At 39.6% G+C, this 21,644-nt stretch overlaps 1 protein-coding gene across 1 annotated transcript in view; it reads right to left on the minus strand.

The window, feature by feature from the left end:
* Window positions 1-21,644, minus strand: part of GPR158 (G protein-coupled receptor 158) — a gene marked incomplete at its 5' end in the record, with an annotated part of 188,759 nt that overhangs the window by 105,027 nt on the left and 62,088 nt on the right. Inside the window, one exon of the mRNA XM_083863219.1 lies at window positions 3,150-3,252. Coding sequence (XP_083719345.1) covers window positions 3,150-3,252 — 103 coding nt within the window. The remainder of the gene's footprint in view (window positions 1-3,149; window positions 3,253-21,644) is intronic.

Raw genomic sequence — 21,644 nt, forward strand, 5'->3', positions numbered from 1 at the left:
AATTTTTATGATCATGGTAGTGTTAGAGACAACAAAGTCCTATATTCAGACAAAAGAGCCACTTCTGCTGCAAGCAGGACAGGTTCCACAACCAAACAGCAAGAGCTGAGAATTTCTGCAGTATATGGATGATGCATTGCTAAAGAGCAAACTTAAAGGCTGAACAAATCACCGTTGTTCTGCTGAAGATTTTTCAATGCAAACTTGGTTACCCCATGAGGCAGAGAAGAGAAGTGCCTTGGAGAAGGGTGTTACAGGAATGTTAAAATATAAGTAATCTTCAGTTAGTCTATTCTACCTACATTAAATGTGCTACCTAAAAATGAGCCATTAGGAGAAACTGCATAACCATGTATTCAAGCGCTTACAGGTTAATACAACCTGTGTCCATGAAATTTGCTTTTTTCTAAAATCAGTTTCCAACCCCAAAAGATACCCTAGAAGTATGGTAATAACTTTGTCTCCTTCTAGTACCCAAGGTCCTCATTAACACACATAGAAAAAAATATAAAGGTTTTACATATTTTGGCACCATCAGTTCTGAAGAATGAATGCAGACTTGGGAGAGAAATGCCCTCCTACCTGGCTTCTTTTTCAGTACGATAACAGGCTGAATTCCAGCTGTGCCTCTGTCCTAAACACTTTGGGAAGCTGCAACATCTGCCTCCCTGGGAGCAGCACCACCATGCTGCTTTAAGGCAGAAAAGCAACAGATTTGCAGAATCTTTCCTACACAGGACAGTTTATGTCACGTTGCAGGTCCCCACAGAGCCTACCAGTAAACTGTGGACAGTGTTCAACATCTTTGCAAAGCCCTATTATACAGTTATCTTTCAGACTCAAACTAAAATATTAATCTGGGCCAAAAGCAGAACCTTTCCCCCACTCAAATGCTGGACATTTCAAATAGGACGTGCAACTGTAACTACCCATATTTTGCTGTGGTGCAGAATCCCAGCATCGTTGAGAAATGCTCCCATTTCAAGACCCAACACAATCCAATTTTTCAATTGAGTTAAGCAAAAAGCTGGTAATTTTTTTTCTATCTATCTCCTTCCTGATATCTTGAGACCTGAAAATCTTTGCTGCCTCTTTATTTTCTTCCACTAGGAATACTTTCTCAATGATTAACATTCCTATTCAGTTTCATCTCTTTTATCATCAGATTTCACCAACCTAGCTCCACAAAGAGATCTCCAGGTCAGACAGCTTCTGTCAAAGCTGCTTGCAGAATTCGTGTCTTGAATTCCTATGTTAACATCATTTTGAACCACCAAATACATACTACAGCCATTTTAGCCATGCCATTTTTTCCTCTTTTTTTTTTTTTTTTTTTTTTTTTTTACAGAACACAGCTGTGTGACAGAGCCAAGTTTCCCTTGAACCATGGGCTTTTCTCATTACTTTAGTTATTTCCAGTCTCACTGTTCACTTTTTGAAATAATCTATACAACTTGGCAGATGGAGCTGCATCTGGATGAATTTTAAAAGTTCTTCATTACTGTTTCAAAACTCAGGTTACCTCAGAGAAACAAGGGCTCAAATCGAACTAGCCCCCTACATCCTACAGTATCAGCATTTAAAAACTTCCTTGAGACAAATTTCACTTTATTAGGAGCTAAATAGCCATTTTAAGGCTCTTCATTCTATAGCAAATGGAGAAATGGTGGAGGTATTGCTTTTTCCATCCAAAGACAAATCACCCTCCAGGGGAGCCATGCTTTTGATGCTGACTGCATTTGAAACCAAGGTGACTAATACATACCAAGCATACATATTTTGCATAACTGATATGCAATAAAGTTAATTTTGATCCCTAATGATTAATGTTGCTATGGTCTCTAGCCACATTTTTTGGTGTGTGTGCTCTACGGCATTTGGTATGAAGTTTTCTTTATATGCTCTCTCAAGGAACTAAATCCTAACCAACCAGAACTCACTGCACTTCAGAAGGAACCAAACATCCTCCTTACTCTAGCAACAGATTCACACAGCCCAGAGAAATAGCACTATCACAAGGCTGCCTTCTGCAACACTTTACAATATGAAAAGACAAGGGAAACACTCAGCAGATAAACTGTTGAACAAACTGTGCTACTTATTCTACAAATATGTACAGGAGACATATCCCCTTCATATATGTGTGTGTGTATATCATGTGATGATTAGTAGTAGAGGCATTTCTCTTGGGGAACAGGAACAGCTGTTTTCAAACAAGGCAGGAGATAATACACGCAATCCTGGACCAAGCTTGGTGAAAGTCACTCACTGCCATTCTCTGGAAATCTCACACAAACTGATCTCACAGCAAGAGCTGATGTCATGAACCTCTGGCTAAAGGATGGTGCAAAGAAGCTGGGCATGAGATGAACCTGAAAGCAGGAGGCAGAGAAGGCTGCCCTGTTATGCCTCCAAGGAGCAGCTTTGCACGTGTGACTGCAGCCTGAACTCTACCAGTACAACTGCAACAATTTCAGCACAAAATCCATACAGAGATTTAGTCACATGATGATAGTAACAGACACCAGCTTTGGCCATGCAGTTTGTCTATTTTCCCTGATGAGCATCAGCCAAGTTCTGTTCCTCCTGTTGTGGGAATTCAGTCTAAGAACCATACAATGTGTGTCCTGGGCACGTGTAGGATGTATGTTATCCATACATCCAGTCAAACAGACTCCCAGGCTGGAAGTATCTCTATTACCTTATCACCACATATTAGAGTTTGGATGCTCCTTTGAATTTTCTTTTGCAAATGGAGTAAAATGAAAACAATTAAAGCCCACACAAAGTCAGAGGCTAGGGCATTCTCATTTCCTCTGGCTAAACAGAAAATGAGTAGATTAATTTCCAGAATACTTGTGCATGAGCACAGATGCCAGAAATCTCTATTTCCCCTCAGCAAGGCTTCTTTTCATGTTTTTTAATTTATTTACAAATCAAATATTCTTCAAGTGGGTATGTTTTACAGGATCCTCAAGAGCATTGTGAATGACAAACCAAAGGGCTAGAACTCCTTAAGTGATTATATAATCGGAGAGTTGCAAACTACTGGGATTTTACTGTATAACCCTGACGAGGATAAAAAGCAGCCCTGCATTATTAATGATAGCTCTGTTTTCTTTTTTTTTAACTCAAGCAAAGGCACTTACTCTGAAAGCTGTTCACTGAGAAGATGTTGGGATGATAGAATCCAGCCTTGCAAATACATTTGTAGGCTCCAAGCACAAATCCAAGGCCTTTAATTGGCATGCACTGTGAGAAAGGAAAAAAAGAAAAGTCATGCAGATGATCACACCACTGTATACTCAGATGTACATTCAAGCATAAAAACATTACAAGATACTCTGTGCAGACTTCTAAGAACAAATAGGCACTCCTTCCAGACTGACAGTATTTTCTCAGCAGCTTTTGCCATAGTCATATATCACTCCAGCATTTTTTGCCTTGTTGTTCATCTCCAGCAAACAGCAAAGACAGCTATAATCAAGTCTGTCCCACTGATAAACTGACCAAGTGACAAATTTGACTCTAGCACATTTGATCTAGGCAGGACATTAGACAGCTGTGGCTTTTTCCCTGAAGAGTTTCCAGCACTTTTCCCCAGCACAGCAGGTGAGTTTCAGACAGATGGAGTTCACACTACATGAGGAAGAACATGAACACCTGCAGCCAAGCCCCAGCCTTCTGCTGGGAGCACATGCCACTGCCCCTACAACAGCAGCAAAGTGGAGATAGCCCAGCTAAGAAAAAGACAACTACTTGTTAGAGGAAATGGCTCCAGACATAAATCTGACCAAGCTGAAAGAGAAAAAAGCCTACGCCAACAGGAGCCCAAAACTTTTAAAATATCTTGTAATTTTACAAGGTAGCAATACATGAATCAAGTTTTGTTTAAACTCAGCCTCACTCTTGCTTAGTTTTGACATCAGGTCAGCCAAAGCAAATTTATTACCATGACAGAACATCCACTGTCAGACCATTTCTATACATCAAATGGACTTTGCATAGTACAGAGGGAAGAAACAGTCTAACAACATAAAGGTAGAAACCCTTGTAAAATGATGATTCCCAGTACAGTTTATTTCACTTCATCAGATGAAAGTAGACTACTAGACTAGATGCCTTTCCCGTGTGTACCTATAGCATAGGTGTACCATGAATATGAACTAGACATTAGCAGTTCCTCAGTGACCAATTGAATGATTTAACTAAAGCAGCCTCTGTCCTCTCACCTCCTTATTTTTCATTTGTTTGTGACTGTCTGTGACTTTAGGATATGCTTCACCATCTAAGTGCCTGTGACTTGGAGGAAGATGCAGAAGACAGGGTTAGTAAAAAAATACCTGGGTATAAAAATATCAAATGTACACCAAGAGAAAGTCTGCACTGTAGACACTCTAGAAAAACTCGGGGGGGAAAAAAAAGCTAAGAGTTTCTTATTATCTCAAATTTCAGCTTTGTGACATAATTCTGCCAGGAAGACATGCTGCTTTTCTTTGCCTCAGTTCCCCAGATGGCATCATCTCTTCTTGCACCCCTTGCTAATCCAATGTCAGTGCAGGCAGTGCAGGCCTGCAGGTGCTATTGGAAAACAACTAGTATGTAGGAAACTGGTATGCAAGAACATTGAAAATTCATTCAGCCTTTGTATAAGCATGAAAGAAGGAAAAAAAAAAGGAAAGAGAAGGCCCAAAACAATTTTTTTTTCACACTTTATCTTCACCCTGCAGAAATGTGACTGTTGACAGGGTGGAGAACAGGACAAATTGAAGTGGGATGAGAGTGTGTGCAAGTCCAATGACAGCCTAACCTCTTTAACCAAGCACAGAAAGGTAGTTAAAGTAATAAAAAGACTTTTTCAGAGAAAAATTCTCTTCTGCATTCTGGCTTCTTACTTTGTAGGACAAAGGTACATGCTGCTGTAGAGACTGCATTTTCTTTTTGAAGAAAAGGAAGAAAAGAGTAGCTCCTATGCTATTATGTAAATTCTGCAGCACCTCAAGTCATAATCCTTTGCCACTGAACAAATTTATAGAATCACAAACCTGCTCATATCAATTATGCTACAGGCTCATGAATCTGTTCTGCATTAAAACAATGCTTTACTGACGAATCTTACGCAAACATCCAATATTCACACCAAACAAAAACCTGTGATTTTTACTTTATTGTCACTGGCCAGTCTAGGACTTGAAAATGGACAAAATACTTCAAATGCTGTTAACTTTCATTGGTCTAGGACATTATAGTTTTTTACAGAATTTGGCAGCTGTAATACAGCTTAATCATTATCAGTTTGTTTCTTGCAGTCCACATAATCCCAGGCAAAGGTGTAAAAGGGATCAGAATATCATGTTGACAGGTGGGATGGGGAGAAGGAGAGAAAGAAGCCTAGATCCCTCAAGATGCAATTTCAAACTCTGAAATTCCACTGTACTCAACATTGCATGGAAACAGAACCATTTACAGCCTGACTTTTTAAAAGAAATTGCAGCACCTAGGCAGGAAAAAATACTAAATACTATGAGGCCAAAAATAGGAAAAAAACCCATCTCTAGAAAGAAAAAAAAGTTCACTCTTTCTACAAAAGATTTAACAGATAATATTTTATATTGGTTAATGGTGACAAATACTATGATGAAAAAAGTTTTCTGCCGTACAAAAATGAGTTTAGCAAACAAAGTCTAGATTTGTTTGTTATATTTATTTACAGATAAAAACTTTTCCTGGCTGTCTGTAAGTGATTCTACATGACACATAGCAGGCACAAGCAAGCAGCTTTTGTCCTTGCCCTGACAAGTGGCACCTGGTTCCAGTGGCCCCAGTGGCAGACTGAGCCCAAGCCTTGCAAAGCTGTACTAGCTCAGCCACAGAATGGGCCATGGGCTTCAGACCCTCAGGACCACAGGGACTGAGTGATGCACAACAGGCTCTGTAGACACAGCCAGTAAAATATTCATCTGCTGCTAAGTTACTCAGGATTTGATTCATACAGAACTTAGCATCAAATAAAAGCAGATGTGTGAAAAATACCTGCTTCCACATAAGTAAAAAGGAGAGAGAGGAAAAAAAAAAAAAAAAAAAAAAAAAAAAAAAAAAAAAAAAAAGGAAGCCTAAAACTGACCTGGTTTCAAATTTTCATTGTAAACATGAACACAGCTCTGGGAATAAATCCACCATACTCCTGAGTTTTTTGCCTCATTAGTAGTCATCAGCTTTTTAAAAAAATCGTACTTTAATCAATTCATAAAAGCAGCTACCTTAGGTTGCATCAGAAGCTCCATTTAGGCTTGTATCACCCCTCCTATGTGCCAGCAGCCAGTGTTGGGGCAAACAGTGAAAGATGCAGGTGGCTACTGAGTGATCCTTCACCGAGATGCCCTTCAGGGCACCACACTCCTAAATGGAATTTGTATCACTTTAACTTCCAGTTCTCACAGATGGCTTGGTTACAATTAAGATCAGCTTTATCATCATGTTTGCTAAACAGAAAGTAATAGGTGTCTGTAGAATTCACAGAGAGCATCTATTCAACCTGTCTGTTCCCTGGTATTGTATTTTTAGCTTTACAGTATAATGTAATGACTCCCAAGCTTTTTATAGCAAGCTTTAAATCACACGCTCAGCTCAAAAAAAACTTAGATATTCCATGAATATTTATCTTGACATGACTTAAAAACAAATAGCTCTTGAATCAACACAAGATTCTAACACATTTAAACACAACATCAAACCAGTTTTTTAAAAGTCTCTATTGGTTTAATTTTATGCTGCTTTTTCTAAAGGACAAAGTCGGTAAAATATAATGTGATAGAGATTATCGCTGTTGGAAAGAAAATAAACCCCTCAAATAACATGTGCAATTGCTTTGGCAGTCTGAGCCAAATCTTCTGGCACAAGAGAGACAAAGCCCTTCATCAGATGTGATTAGCCAGAAACCAAGTGACAAAGTATTCAGCAGACACACAAAGCAGGTGAGACATCCAGAAGGGGAGAACAGGGCAAAAACAAACAAGTAGTTCAAGAAAAAGCATGTGGCATCATGTCCCACATGTAATTTACAAACTCAGATAACGGACTAAACAAATCCATACTGTGGCATTCTGGAGCAGAGGGGGAAAACCACTAAAGAAAGAAAAAATGAAGAATAAGACTAAAAATACAGCCAGCCTTGAGTTGAGTACTTCAAGTTTTCAAAGAGCAGCTTTCAAAATCTGTATTTCCACATGCATACAGTAACAAATGTCTCCCTTTCCTAAAGTAAATTCCTTGGTCAAAGGAGCAATGTCATGATATATAAAGCTTAACAAAGATAATAGAAGTAAGCCCATGTTTCTTTGCTCTGTTTAGGGGCAGCACATAAGGGATTTCTAGAAAATGCAATGTATAGAGTAATTTTGTACCTGGCACGCAATAGCAGCTGGAGCAGGTTGGTGTCCTGCAAAAACCCAGGAAGATTTTTCTGATAGCTTACCACTCAAGTCAAGCACACTCAGTCTTAAAAAAACAACAAAAAAAACCAAAAAAAACCAAAAAAACAACAACAACAACAACAACAACAACAACAACAAAAAAAAAAAAAAAAAAAAAAACCAAACACATAACCCACCCTCAACAATAATAATTATGAATTTAAAAAATAAGATAAAAGCCAAAGTCTCTTTGCCTAAGTCAGTGACAGCTCTGTCATTGAAAAGGCTTTACCCATTGCCTTTTCTCACTTCATTTACCCTTCAAGACCAGAGTGTTGTGTTAGTGTGTTTGCAGCCTCACAAGTGAGCAGTGGGCATGTCCAGGCATCCAAGAACCTTGTGCATCACCTGGAAGGCCCTCCTTGTCTCCAGAGAGATTGGGAGGCAGCCAGCTTGCCAACCACACTACTCATTAACTTTTCTTTCCAAACACAACATTTTGGTTCAAAGAGACAGGACAAGATTGGCCACTCTATACTTTTACTGCAGGGTTACTTAGGCCCCTCTAGTTCTCCTCCTCCTTTCTGAATGCATTGGTGGCATTAATTACTTTTTATATTCAAGTAAAAATGTGTTTTCCAGCAACAAGAGACTTAGAATAACATTGGGTTGTTTAAATCTAAGTCAGTGAAAGCAACAGATGATCAGATTCAGCTTAGAGCAAAGGTAGTTGTCAGGACAATATCTTTCTTTATAGTTTGATGCTTTGCTAAAAATTCTTCAGTGCTTCTTCATTTGATTTTTCTTTATTTTGATTTTGTTAGGCATAGGATAAGAATAAACAGTGATGGAAAGGAGCCTCAATTCATTCACACGAATAATGATAAGTGACACACGATAACTGCTGACAAATCATAAGCAGAAAAGTTAATGTCATTCACTAAATGTAAAGAACTGTAAAGTCTTTAACATCTAATTGACTTCTTTCCAAATATGTCTCAGTTTGGTGATCAGGCTGTATGTTTGAGGACACACAGGACTGACTCCCTTCTGGTTCTCCTCATCTTCACTTCAACGATGATGATGATGTTATCAGCCCATTGATGGACAAACACTAAAAACATGCAAGTGCTAGTGAAAAAAAATAATGGTGAAAGTGGAGCATTTTGCAAAGAAACTAATAGAGAAGATCAGAAATACGTACAAATCATAGTACCTTCTTGGAATATGGTGAAAAAGGAATAAGTTTTAATTGAGCAGTGTTTGAATGCAGGTTACAGGGTGGGGCTAAGGAGCAGAAAACTCATTAACAGCTGTTGTCATGCACATGGAGAACCCGTGGTCAACTTACAAACTAACCTTCCCACAGTCAGGATCCTTTACAGACAGATGGAAGTACAACATTCACAGCAATTTTCAGGTGATGGGTGGCTTGGACACTCATAGGTTCTCAGCAACGATATTTTTTAAGACAGAGTTTTCATTACCACTGAAAATACCTGTGCAATCTACAATCAGACTACTTTAAAAATAAAAATCTCTTTATTTGATAGTCTGGAATTGACATTGATAACCTGAATACCATTTTACATCACATCAAACTTTGCTTCTGGTTAACATACTAAACAATAAAACTACAATGTCTCCTCTCCTAGAAAACTGCACTGCAATTACAGGGGAACCTGTTAACAGACACCAAAGGGACTGAGAATTTTATAGCCATTAAATAATGCAGTGTAATTAATTCAAAGGCACTTTCTCAGGGCCAGATATCCTTGGCTTTGAAGATGAGTTAAGACATTTTTCACCATTAGCAGAGGTTAAACTTCATTTAGAGCAAAGTTCAGTTCACTTCCTCAGTGCCTTAACTAAGAAAGAATTATCTTCAGACTGTCTCTCTAACTCTTTCTTCCTTATCACTAGTGTAATTGCAGTCTCTACACACGGGCAATACTGGAAATATCAAACATTATCAGCAGAAGATCTTACAGAAGCTGTCAAGTAATGTGCCAAAACACACAGAGGTCCTTTACCTGTGAATGTCTGGTTCTGCCAGCTACTTCTGCATTCATCTGTAGCTTGGCAGCAACTATTGCAAAGTTTGCCTGGAAGATGAGCCACACAGTGAGACAGGGGATTAAGAAAGCTTGCCAATATCTGCAAGAATGTGAGTCATTTCCGAAATCATTTGGGGAGGGGTGCAGGGAGGAAAGCTGCATCTATTCCTGATCTCTACAAAAGATGCAGTCTTTTAAGAAATACAGAAACCCTTTTGTATTACCTATCAATATCATTTTTTAAACCAAATTTTCAGTTGGCCCATCTCTGCCAATAAACACGATTAGTGGCCCTATGACAATGCAGACCAGTTCCATTCTGAAATCCATTCTGCATATTTATTTAAAATATTTATTTACAGTACTAAAACCAGACTTCCACATTTTCTTCTAAAGGTCAATAGGAAATACTAGAATAGCCAATCCAACCCAGTAATTCAAGACAATTGTGGTGCTTAAGCACAGAAAACTTATCCAGGATAGCAAAGAGTAACAGGGGGTGGGGGTGCACAGGAATTGCATAGCTCATCTCACAGAAGGGCACAGCCAAACATCCAGGAGACTGCACCATTCTTTGGGAAGAGTCTGACTGTTGAAGTACTTCCAGCATGGACAGCCTGCTGGCCTTGCTAGCAGGAAAGGGAAAAAAATTCCTATGGTTCATCCAACAGGTAACAAATAGCTGCTATAATCAGTAGGTAACTTAGACACATAATTCAAAGAGGGGAATAAAATGGGGGAAAACAGTGCATGATATTTTAATAAGTTAACATGGACAACATTGTTAAACCAACATTTTCTAGCCAGCAGATGTATCTGTCATTTCTATTGCATTTCCTAGCAACCATTCATGTAATTACTTCTTTATTCCTAAAACATGATTTTTAGGCTGATTCCACACACTAGTAAGACATACATAACCACATTGAAAAAGTCTGCAACAGTTTGTGTCTCTTTTCCCAACCCACAATCACTTTCTGGACTTACTGCCTGGTTCCAGGCAGTGCAGCAGGGGTCAGAAAGCTGTTAAGTTCCCACAAACTTAATGAAATTAACATCCTGCTTGAGAAGAGATACCCTCTGAGTGTCCCTGCTGAGGAGGAGACTACATCACAGGGACATACCTTTTATTAGACACTAGAGAATGCTCTTTGAACATGCCACATTCACAAGGAAAGCTTTAGCTGGTATTGCTGCTGTCTTAGACATCAGTGAACAGCATAACATCCTTATAGACAAACTCAATAAGTGGGGACTGGATGAGTGGTCAGTGAGATTGAGAACTAGCTGAGCTCCAGATCCCAGAGGGTGATAATCAGTGGCACAGGGTGTAGCTGGAGGCCTGTCATCAGTGGGGTCCCCCAGAATTCAATACCTGGCCCAGTATTGTTTAGTTTATTCATCAAGGCTTGGATGAAGGGGCAGAGCCCTCCTCAGCAAGTTCAGTCAGCACAGAGCTGAGAGGAGTGGCCGATACCCCAGAGGGCTGTGCAGCCCTTCAGAGGGACCTTGACAGGTTGGAGAGATGGACAGAGAAGAACTGACTGAAATTCAAAAAGGGCAAGTCCTCAAGAATCATCTGGACACAATCCTGTGCAATGTACTCTAGAATAACCTGGCTTGAGCAGGAAGTTTGGACCAGATTACTCACTGTGGTCCCTTCAAACCTGACCCATTCTGTGATCTGTGATGAGAAAATATACTAGGAAACCAGGCTATAATAATCTGATGTTCCTGTTCCTCGGTATTCAGTCCATCTTTAGGACTCATCCTATTCTTCCAGAGGTTTTGACTATCAAGACTGCCAAGAGTCTTGAGTTGAGTCCAACTGGGTGAAGTTGAATAAGTTACGTTCCTAGTTAAAAAATTATTTTTTACTGAAATTCTACTAGAGGATTTTGTGTGAAACATGGTTGAGAAGACAGCTAAAGAGAGGCTCAAATTTTAATAAATTTGGTCAATTTTACAGCATTCTTTCCTTTTATATTGATGTCACATTAGACAGAAATTTAAGGAAAATACCCAGCTCATTAGTACTTAAATGAAGACACAGCATCTTCTACCACAAAACAGTCTGACATAGTCAATTACATGAGTCTTTCTGTCTATTTGGTGGTCATTGGTAAAACTAAACACTCAGTTATGTTCTGTCCATCAACAGAATGCATTTTAAAGGTATATTTCCTTAATTTGAAAAGACAGTCAAGTCCTGCAGCAGAGCACTCGTTCTGTTCACAACTTGATCAATATCCTTTCATTAATTTAGCTTCATTCTGGACTGTAGCCTCTATAGTTTGACAAGGTGTCAACCCATCAGGAAAGTTAATCTTACCTACAAGATACTATCAGAATCTGAGTTTTCCTACTTGCCAGCCTCAGGGTTGTTTTCTACTTCTCAGCCTCAGGGTTGTAATGTCCCTCAGAACTTAAGTTCAGAGCAGTTTCTGGGTTTAACCATGATCTGAGCTCTGTTAAATTACAGATTCTTCTTGATTGCTTTCAATCCCACAGTGAGAAGAAGCACCATATTGTTGCTGTCAGAAAAAAATCCTCTCCAAATCCCACTACTCGACAGCAACAGCTTCACACTGATCTCCACAGCCTGGAGCTGCACACTCATTCATTACGAGGCACAAGTCCCACAGAGGTGCTGCATGTCCCACTAGCACCATGAAAACAGAGCACCCACTATTTGCCTAAATAGCTCACAATATGAGCTATTTGAGAGCTCATTCCACCTCTTCAGCACTAGGCAAGCACAAGAGTTTTTAAAAATGCTTTGGGGAAGACAGTTAAACTTTTGGGCAACAAATTAGAAACAAAATCTTATAACAACCTAATATGAAACAGCAATACACTTGATAAATTAATACCTGTCTAGTTGCTTACTGCTTCTCATTCAGGACACCTCAGAGATCAGCCAGGAAAATGAAATCCTGCTTTTTGCTTGAATATTTGCTTATTTCCTGCAATCTTTATCAAATTTGATGCAAAATGTTCTAATTTTGAGTTGTGACTGTCCCACAGGCAAGTTCTCACTTCTAGGTCTAAAGCTAGCCAGAAGGTTGGTGATCAAATCCCATATATGAAGCCACCACCATATTCTAGACACACACCTTGAAAATATTTCTTGTATTCTTCTGCTTCACTTATTTCAAATCTAGATTGTTACTTTTTTCCAAAGCCAATGTAGCCTTGATGACTCATACCTCACTCCTCCATCGCCGTCTGGAGCTGGAGGGTTTGGCCATGAATGTAAATTCCTTAGAAGTTTCATTCTAAATGGCTGCTTTTGATATTTAATGATGCTTCTCTCTCCCCATCATTATTTTTCCTTTAGGTTTGCACTTATTCCAACAAGGCTATTCCTGTGCCCTGGGGATTAAAAGATACTTTTCCCTGTTCTGCTTGACTGCCATTTCCTGCCCAAGCTGAGCTCCTCCTTCATACAAGGCTACAACCTTCCTCCATTTAACATTAGGAAAACCACCCACTATAAAGCTGTTCTCTGAAAGTCACAGTGTCAAATGAGCTTTCGTACAGCCCTCTAGAGAGCATGCAGACTAAGAGCATGCAGAATAGGGGTTGTGGCCAGATATCTATAGGAATGGAAATATTCCCTTGTCCTGTCTCCAACAGGGAGTGCCTGTGTCACAGAGTCCTCTTGCATCCACAGAATTCTAAGTGGATATCTGCTGGAGCACATCACCCACAGCTTAACTGGTCCCAGAGCCCTGCAGGGGTTTTGGGACAGTGCTATGCCAGGAAATCCACAGAACAGTCCAGACTCACAAATCTGCCAAGGTAGCTTAAAATCTTGGTAGCAGCCCTCCTCTTTTGTGAAATTTTTAAACAGGACATTTTCTTTTTGTATAAACACAAAGTACAGATTCCCACACTGTGAGAGCTCCAACCAGGACAACTTTCCTCTTTGTATGAATTAATAGTATAACTAATCTTTACCACAAAATTGCAGCCACATTTAATCAATCTTCTGAGATGTATAACACTACACATTCCAAAACAATGGTTAAGTTCAAATGTAGGCTGGAAGGATGAAATAAACTTTTTTTTTTTCCCCCCCCAATTTGTTCAGTACACTACTTTCCCTTGGTTTAGCAATGCCCTGTTTTTGAGCCAAGGTCCCAAACCTTGGGACAGATTGCCCAATTCCAAAATGAATTCCCTGCTAACCCAAACAGCAGATGGCCACACCACAGAAATGCACGATGATGTTCTGGCTTGCAGCACAAAGCTAAAGCAAAGCATCAGTCTCTGGAACCAGAAACTCTGGAACTTTGTACTCCTTCTCCTGGCAGGATAACTACTGATAACACTATCTGAAACACCCATGGCTGCAAACTTGGAAGCCAGTTTCCTAGGAATCACTAAGAATGTCAGGACATTCGGCAAGTTTACTTGCACTGTAATTATTTCTTCCTCAAGCACTGGCAAGTATACAGTGGCAGAAGAGTAATACTAAAACTCAGGAATCAAAGTGGCCTTCAGGCAGTACAGTACCTATCACTCACCAATTCTATGTAATGAATGTGCATGAAAACAGGACTTAATGAATAACAAGTCACGTGGTCCATCATCTGAAGAGAAAGCAAGCTTGAGTTTTCTCTCTATTATTCAGCAGCTGCCAGGAGCTGATTCACAAAGCATGATGGACTGGATCTTTTCTGACATCATTAAAATTAAAAGTGAAATTGTTTTCCATTATTAATTATAGAAATGTCCTTCTTCTTTTCAGAGCTCTCAGAAATGGTGAAACAGCATCTGGTAGCAGTACAATGTAGACATATAAACCTCAGCAGACAATTGGATGCTTGGAAGAGTTTGCCTCAGACTGAACAAAATGTCAAGTTTACTTTCCATCTGACAGAGCAAACCCATTTTTATTGGAAGCCACAACAGAAACAGCACCAAAGACCTGCCAGCCTTAATGTGACACAGGCATATGCACACAGGCACTCACCCTCTATCACTACTTTTTAACTCTCATTTTGAAATAACTTGAAGATGTGGCAACAGTTACCACTTCTATCCACTAGAAAAGTCCTGGAGACCAGTGAAGTTACTGCCAGGACAAAACAAGGAGGAGCCAAGTCCTTTCTCACATCTATAGATTTTAGCTGGTAACATGTAGATGTTATACAGTTGACAGTGGAAGAGGAAACAACTTACAGATTGAGAGACAATTTTTGGTTAGTAGCTTCATTAAACTGCACTTTAAAGGCATCAGATTTTTTTATATTTATAAATAAATAATACTCACAGTTTCCAGAACAATATTATAGCACAGAAGCTTGTAAAATTACCTTACTACTATGTTTTCTGTTCCTGCTTCCCCCTCTCTGTCCCTTCATCTCTCATTCTGCAAAACGCAACACATCACTAAGGACATGGGACTTGTGACCCACTTCCCCAGAAAAGCCTCCCACCTCCTCCCCAGGAACAGCACAGGCTCTCCATTTGCCTCACTCCAACAGACTCGTATTTCAAACACTTATGAAGCAAGACACAAGTCCAGGAACCAGCCCATTTAGTCTGAGGAACCTTTCCAGTTCAAATACATTGATCAGTATTTTTCTCAATCGTATAAAAGTGCAAATAGGACACAAACTAGGTCTTCCAGATTTCTATCCTGAAACTTGAAAAATTCCATCTCAACTATTCACTTTATTAAAGCAAACCAACAAATAAACAAACAAGCACAAACCACCAGGTAAATTGCATTAACATGTTTCTTTATGGTAAGCAAATTAAAAACCAGCAAAGTTTGTAGACAAGAGTTTCTGTGGAATTTTCTTGAGTCTGAGCAAACACTCAAAAAGTACTATTATTGCTTCACAGATTCCAGGAAGTTTCTGAATTCTATATAGTAAAGTTGTAATTCTATAATATAGTGAATACAATCCCATAATATGATAACTATATCCAAAAGTTCCAATGTAGTTATCTTATTATAGGATTGCATTTACTGTATTATAGAAGTACAAAACTGCCAATGACCATGGCAGAAGCTTATGGTGAAAGCCTACTCTCTCTCACGTCAACCTTTCAGTGAGTCAGAATATGTCATGAAAACCCTAAAACCCAGAGGCAATGTTTTGAAAGCTCGAAAAATTCAGAAACATCAGAAGAGAAAGCAAAGCATTCTCTACTGGCAGCATGAGAGCCCTGCAGAGCCTGCAAGCTTCCAGGTCAAGTTTGGAGGTTCTTGGTAAGGTTCAAAATGTTCACAAGTTCACAGGCATGCTCATTCCAGGATAAATGCTTCCACAGACTCTCACTGTGACCTACCTACTAACAATCCTTACTTATCTCTCACCAGGAAAATGTTTCCTTTTCTTATTTACAGGCTTCTTTCCCACTTGTCTTGTAGATTATACATCTTTTCCTTATGTATGGACTTCTCTGGGGTGGGGAACTTTCTTTTTTGATCCCACTTTCAAATTCTCAAGACATCTCAGGATTAGGGATTTCATACAGCCTTGTACCATGAGAAATGCTTGGTGAAGTAGTATATATACCAGGCTATTTAGTCAGCATCATACCCATAGGGAAATAGAGGGAAAAAAAAAAAAAAAAAAAGAGAGAGAAAATTTCCATGCACTAAAAAAAACTTGCTCACTCTAATGCTAATATTTTTAAAGTATTCCTGTGACATACAGAAAGTCACCTGACAAGCTAAACTGTACTTGGCCTTTGCTGTCTTTTGAGACTGTTATGCCGCTTATAATTACTCTGACTTGTGAAAAAACCCAAACAGTTAATGTTGGTAGTGATGCTGGTAATGACAGAGCAAGTTATAGACACTAAAATTAATTATATTCAAACTAAAGCAAATTTGGGAAAGGCATTGGGATGCACTCAGCATTTGGCTACTTTTCAAATTACAATCCACCATTTTTATAGGCTTGTGGAAGAGCAATTAGTTTTGTGAACACGAAGTTCCCTGTGTAAGGACCAAATGGAAAGAAGTGAGTGGGCATTAAGCACCCCCACCTACAGAAAACATCCCTGCAGCAGCAGCCAGGTGAGTGTCAGTGTCCCTTCGTCTGCCTCCAGCTGTCACATGTGAGACAGAAGGGTGGGGCTGGATATCCTGCACCCATCGGGAATTTTTCTCTTACAGTTTTCACAGCTACAAGACAGGTGATTCAACACAGAAACTACTTTCACCTGCACTCTTTAGCAGTTTACAAAATTTTACCCAGCTACTCATACAAACTATCAGCATTCTTCAAACTGTCTTGCTCCCTAGAAATATGCCACAGGCTCCTCAGTCACATCTCCTAAGTCCTATTATAGACCTCCAAAATAAATACATGGAGTGGAAAAAAAATTTCACCTTGTACTAATCTCTTGGCAATAAAAGTAGATATGACTGTTAATTTACAATAATAAATATGAATTATATAAATTCACATTACCAACCATATAAAGTTACTATAAAAAAAGGACCCCCATCCAGTATCTTCCTCCCTCATACTTCTTGCAATCTCTAAATCTTTCAGACAAAGCCATTTATCCTGTGCTGCTGAACCCCAAACTAGAAGTGAGGAAACATATTTGAAAGGCAAGCCAGCTTTTACTGGCATACCAAAAGCAGCTGAAAATACACAGCAGTTCATCAAAAAGGACAATTCTTCAGGAAATTATTAGTGGCTATTTTCAGAATCATAATAATATGCACAGAGCTGCACAGAACAAAAGACATATACAGTCTTTGTCACATGAAGTTTATTGTAACAGACACTTGAAAGACAAAATGAGAAGGATCCAATTCTATTCTCATTTGCCGTTATTTTAAATAAACTAAAATTCCAGTGACTCCGTTACTTCCAGTCACCTCACTGAAATTACTGGTTAACGATGCTTGAATCAAACCCACTTTGTCTCCTTCTGCTTTTATACTTTTATTTATACTCAATTTCTTTAATATAAACTCATTTGTTGAGACTATTAAGAAGTCATAAAACCTAAAGAATGAAGATCACCTCAGCATTAAGTACCACCTTTGACACCAGCTTCTAGCAGATTCCAGAAGGGTGAGAAAGTAGGGCAGCCCTGCTACTACTGCCAATTAGCAAATAACACTCATTAAGCCACAAGAGTTCCCAAGTTCCCACCAAATTACATCTTTATCAATGAATACTTTCCTAAAACTGTTTAATGTAAAAATCTTTTTCAATCCACAGCTTGAGCAAGCCCCTCTCCTTGCTGTAAACTCACCTTGAGGTGCCAACCAATTGCCAAGTTTTATCATTGGAACAGCTGGATTTCAGTGTTAGCAGGTGGAAAAAAATCCCTGAGCTATTCTTGAACTCAATAAAGCAGATTGTGGGATCTTTGAGGGAGGAAGAGAGTTATACAATTCTATGAGTGCTTTCCATGACAACCAAAGATCCTTTGGAATATTTATTTATAGCATCACTTGAGATTATGGCAAAAGCTGGCTCAGAACACAATCACAGAATGGTCAAGGTTGGAAAGGGCCACTGCAAGTCTCTGGTCCAACCTCCCTGCACAAGCAGGTTCCCCTAGAGCACATTAATTGGGGCTGTGACCAGATGCTTCTTGAGTATCTCTAGTGAGGGAGACTCCACACCCTCTCTAGGCAGCCTGTTTCAGTGCACGGTCATCACACAGCAAAGAAGTTCTTCTCATCTTCAGTTGGAACTTTCTGCACATCAGTTTCTGGTTGTTGCCTTTTGTGCTATGCCTGACTCCCATTTCATTAGACAACCAAAACAGCTATTAAGTTGCAAAGTCCTTTGTCTAAAAAAAACAGTTTCACTGGCAGAACTGACACCCCAGAGGCAACTTTTCCCTGTCAGTAAAATTAGCTGGTTTTCATACAGCAGCAACACTTACCTGAACTGTGAGAATTTCCCATTTCAGTCATCACCCACATTTTTCTACATACAGCATCCTCTCCCTTTACTGTGTAAATCCACTGTCCTTTTCATGCCCAAACTCATTTTTCATGAGAGCTGCCTGTTAGACTAGGAATGCCATATTTCTCAAAGCAGAGGCTGTGTTTGCCCTCTCCCCCTCCTGTCTGCAGCCTGATTGCTGCCTTGGGAGGTTTCTCTACCTGCACAACCTGAAATTGTGCCAGTTAAAACTCTCCTTCCCACTTCACATAGTCCTTTGTTCCACTTTTCAATTCAGTCTAAGACGTGCTTCTTAATTATACAAAAACTGGGGGAAAGTCACTAAATTTTTAGGCAACCACCCTGGAACTCATATTCCTTACACATCTCCTTAACTGGATGTATCAACAGCTCCTTAGAAATGAAAATTATTAGAATATTCTTCCTATTAAGATCACATTTCAGATTTCAGTCAGGATTCAAAATTTCCTTCTTTAAAATAACTTCACAGAATTCTATTAAACCCTTTCACACAGGTAAGAAGCACTCTGCACTTGAAGACAAAAATTTCAGATAGATTTCCTCTCCATTTGCTCTAAGACAAGTAGGTGTCATGGCTGCATATGTCTTATGGCTACAGCCGAAATTCCTTCTTTGCATGGCAGAGTCTGCCACCTGCCCTATCCTGATTTGCTTCTTGTGCTGGAATAACCCCTTGGACTCTCATGGCTGCTTTGCTGGTGTAAGAAACTTCCAAAATGAGCAAGACAAATAAAATATAGCTCAAAAATAAGATGTGTAACAAAGCTGTTATCCTTTGAAGGTGTCAAGCATTCCTCAGATTCTGGAGGACTCATTTATACAAATATTTAAGTCCTCAAAGCCAAAACATTTACCAATCATTTAGACATAATCATCCTGTCACTTACATAGAGCTCAACAAACATGTCATTGGGGAAGCCCCTCTCAGTGTAATTAACATTGCGTTGAATGACAACTAAAGAAAAACACTATAAGCAGTCTCATTCAAACCTGAAAGGCAGTATCTACTATGTCAACACTCGCTTCACCAGGAAGATTGATTTTCCCCATTATTATTCTTAATTGTACACATGTAGCTTTCAGTTTGATTTCACTGACTATTTTAATCAAAGCCTGAATTTGAGGTTTTCTGTTTGGCAATGTAGTCCAAAGTTTTATTCTCAAGAAAGCAAGAGATGAAGCCGCATTGCCTGTTAGCACAGTTAAGAGATCTGACAGTCAGAATGCAGGGGAATGAAAGGAGAACTTACTGTAATTTTTATTAACTTTCAATTTTGTAGGTAAAATTTCCAGAATTTTCAGTAACCAACTGTAAACAAACCAAACAAAATAGTAAATGCTGGTTCCATGCCAATAATCGTTATATTTTTCTAAAAGTACTGTCCAGTCTTCTGAAGGAACTGTAGCCCTCAAAGCTTTTATTTTTCTGCCAGTGTTGTTAAATTTCAGAGAGAAGCAAGCTGCAGTCATGTTTACCTAGGTTATAATACATTTCCTCTACATTGACTGCAGAGCTGCAAGCAGAGCTGTATGTCAATGTACCATTTTAAAATATAGACACAACCGTTCTCTAAGCAGTACAGCTCTAAGCTCTGACATGCAGCAAGGTCCCACCAGCACATCTCAATTCTGCATAAAGTACTATTAGTGTCTGATTAAATATTAATTACAAGAATGTAGTTGAACAGCATTTAACTGGGGAAAGGCCATCAGCAAATCACAATTTTTCTGCCAAAAAATACCTAGCACAGCACTATGTTACTTTCTGCCCTATTTAATGTGGATCACAAGGAGGCAGTAAGTGGTCTGAAAGTATCAGTCCCACCCAGTGACAAAGACTGTGTGTGGTCCATGGTCCTCCCTCATTTAGCCAGACAGAATCCTGGCTAAAAAGTATGCCTGGGAGATATGAGTATTATTTATTCCAACAAGAGCAAGAGGAAAGTGTTCAGTTCCAAAGAGAAGTTCAGCCTGTACATAGGAAGCCAACAGCACAGAGGTACCTGACCTCCCCTCCTGCCTGAGGGAGGGTTTGGGCACCTGCCCTCACACCCAGCTGCCTCTTTAAGGTCTCTGCTGACTACATAGGGATTACAGCCATCCTTCTTCAGGAGGAAAGGACCATCTCTCCAGCTATCCACACACATTTCCTGCAGTCATCCTAGTCAGCAGATCAAGCTGAAGACCCTTCCCACATCTCCTGTCATGCTCAGCTGCCTCATGCCATATCCCATGGACATGCACCAGAGCTGCCCGCGAGTGTTGATGGCAGCAATGCAGCTGTGACACCAATTTTTCCCAAAAAAAACCTATGCAATGTGAGGGATGTATCACAAATACTTGAATTCTACCAACTGAGGAAAGCAGAACCAGGGCCTCCATTGAAAAATGGGGGCCATTCCTGTTTTGCCAACTTACAGCTATGAGATATGGGGTGAAGGAAAGCTCTAGCACTACCATAGGTTACAGCTGAGCAAATACTTTTCTACTATTATTTGCAAAATAAGAACTGTCTGGGTCATATTTAAATTATTTAACTGTCTGAATCCACTCCAGTGAAAAAATACTGCTGAGGAGAAGGAGAGCTTAAATTTTGTATGATTCAATAATGGCTGCAGAACTGGTCGTTTCCAACCAGTTCCATTGAAAAACCAGGAGAACCTCCACCTACCACTGAACTGCAGGCATCACAGGTGCATGTCCTTCTCTTATGTTGAAGGACCCAAACTTGCATTCCCATCCCCAGAGACTGCTTCAGCACTCAGAATTATTCTGGGAGTAGTTTGTCTTAGATTCAATAGAGCAATGTAAAATAATGATCTCTGGACATTTTAGTTCAAGTGTCTGAATGTGCCTTAGAAAAAGCATCTCATCTCTCAAATGCACCCTTTAGCTACCAGACAGCTAATCCATTCACACCTCCTTGGTGCTTCTATGTCCCATGGCAGCATTCTAAGTAATTTATTAAGTGACACTTAGTAGGGTATAGTTGAAGTGTCCCATTTCCTCACACCAAAAAACCCTGCTACATTTTTTATCACACACTTCCCTCCTCAAGGTGCCCTCTCAGTTTCCATGTTTCGCCAGAGCACTGAAATATTTTATAGCACTCACGAGAGCACTGGATGGCAGAGACACATGATCCCTGCCGAAGGAACTCACAGCCTGGAGAAACAAGCAGGGACAAGGCAGCAGGATAGCAGAAGCAGACAGTGTCAGAATTTCTGAGCTCTGGGATAAGCCCT

Source organism: Zosterops lateralis (genome assembly GCF_965231275.1).
Source record: "Zosterops lateralis genome assembly, chromosome: 1".
Classification (NCBI taxonomy): Eukaryota; Metazoa; Chordata; class Aves; order Passeriformes; family Zosteropidae; genus Zosterops; species Zosterops lateralis.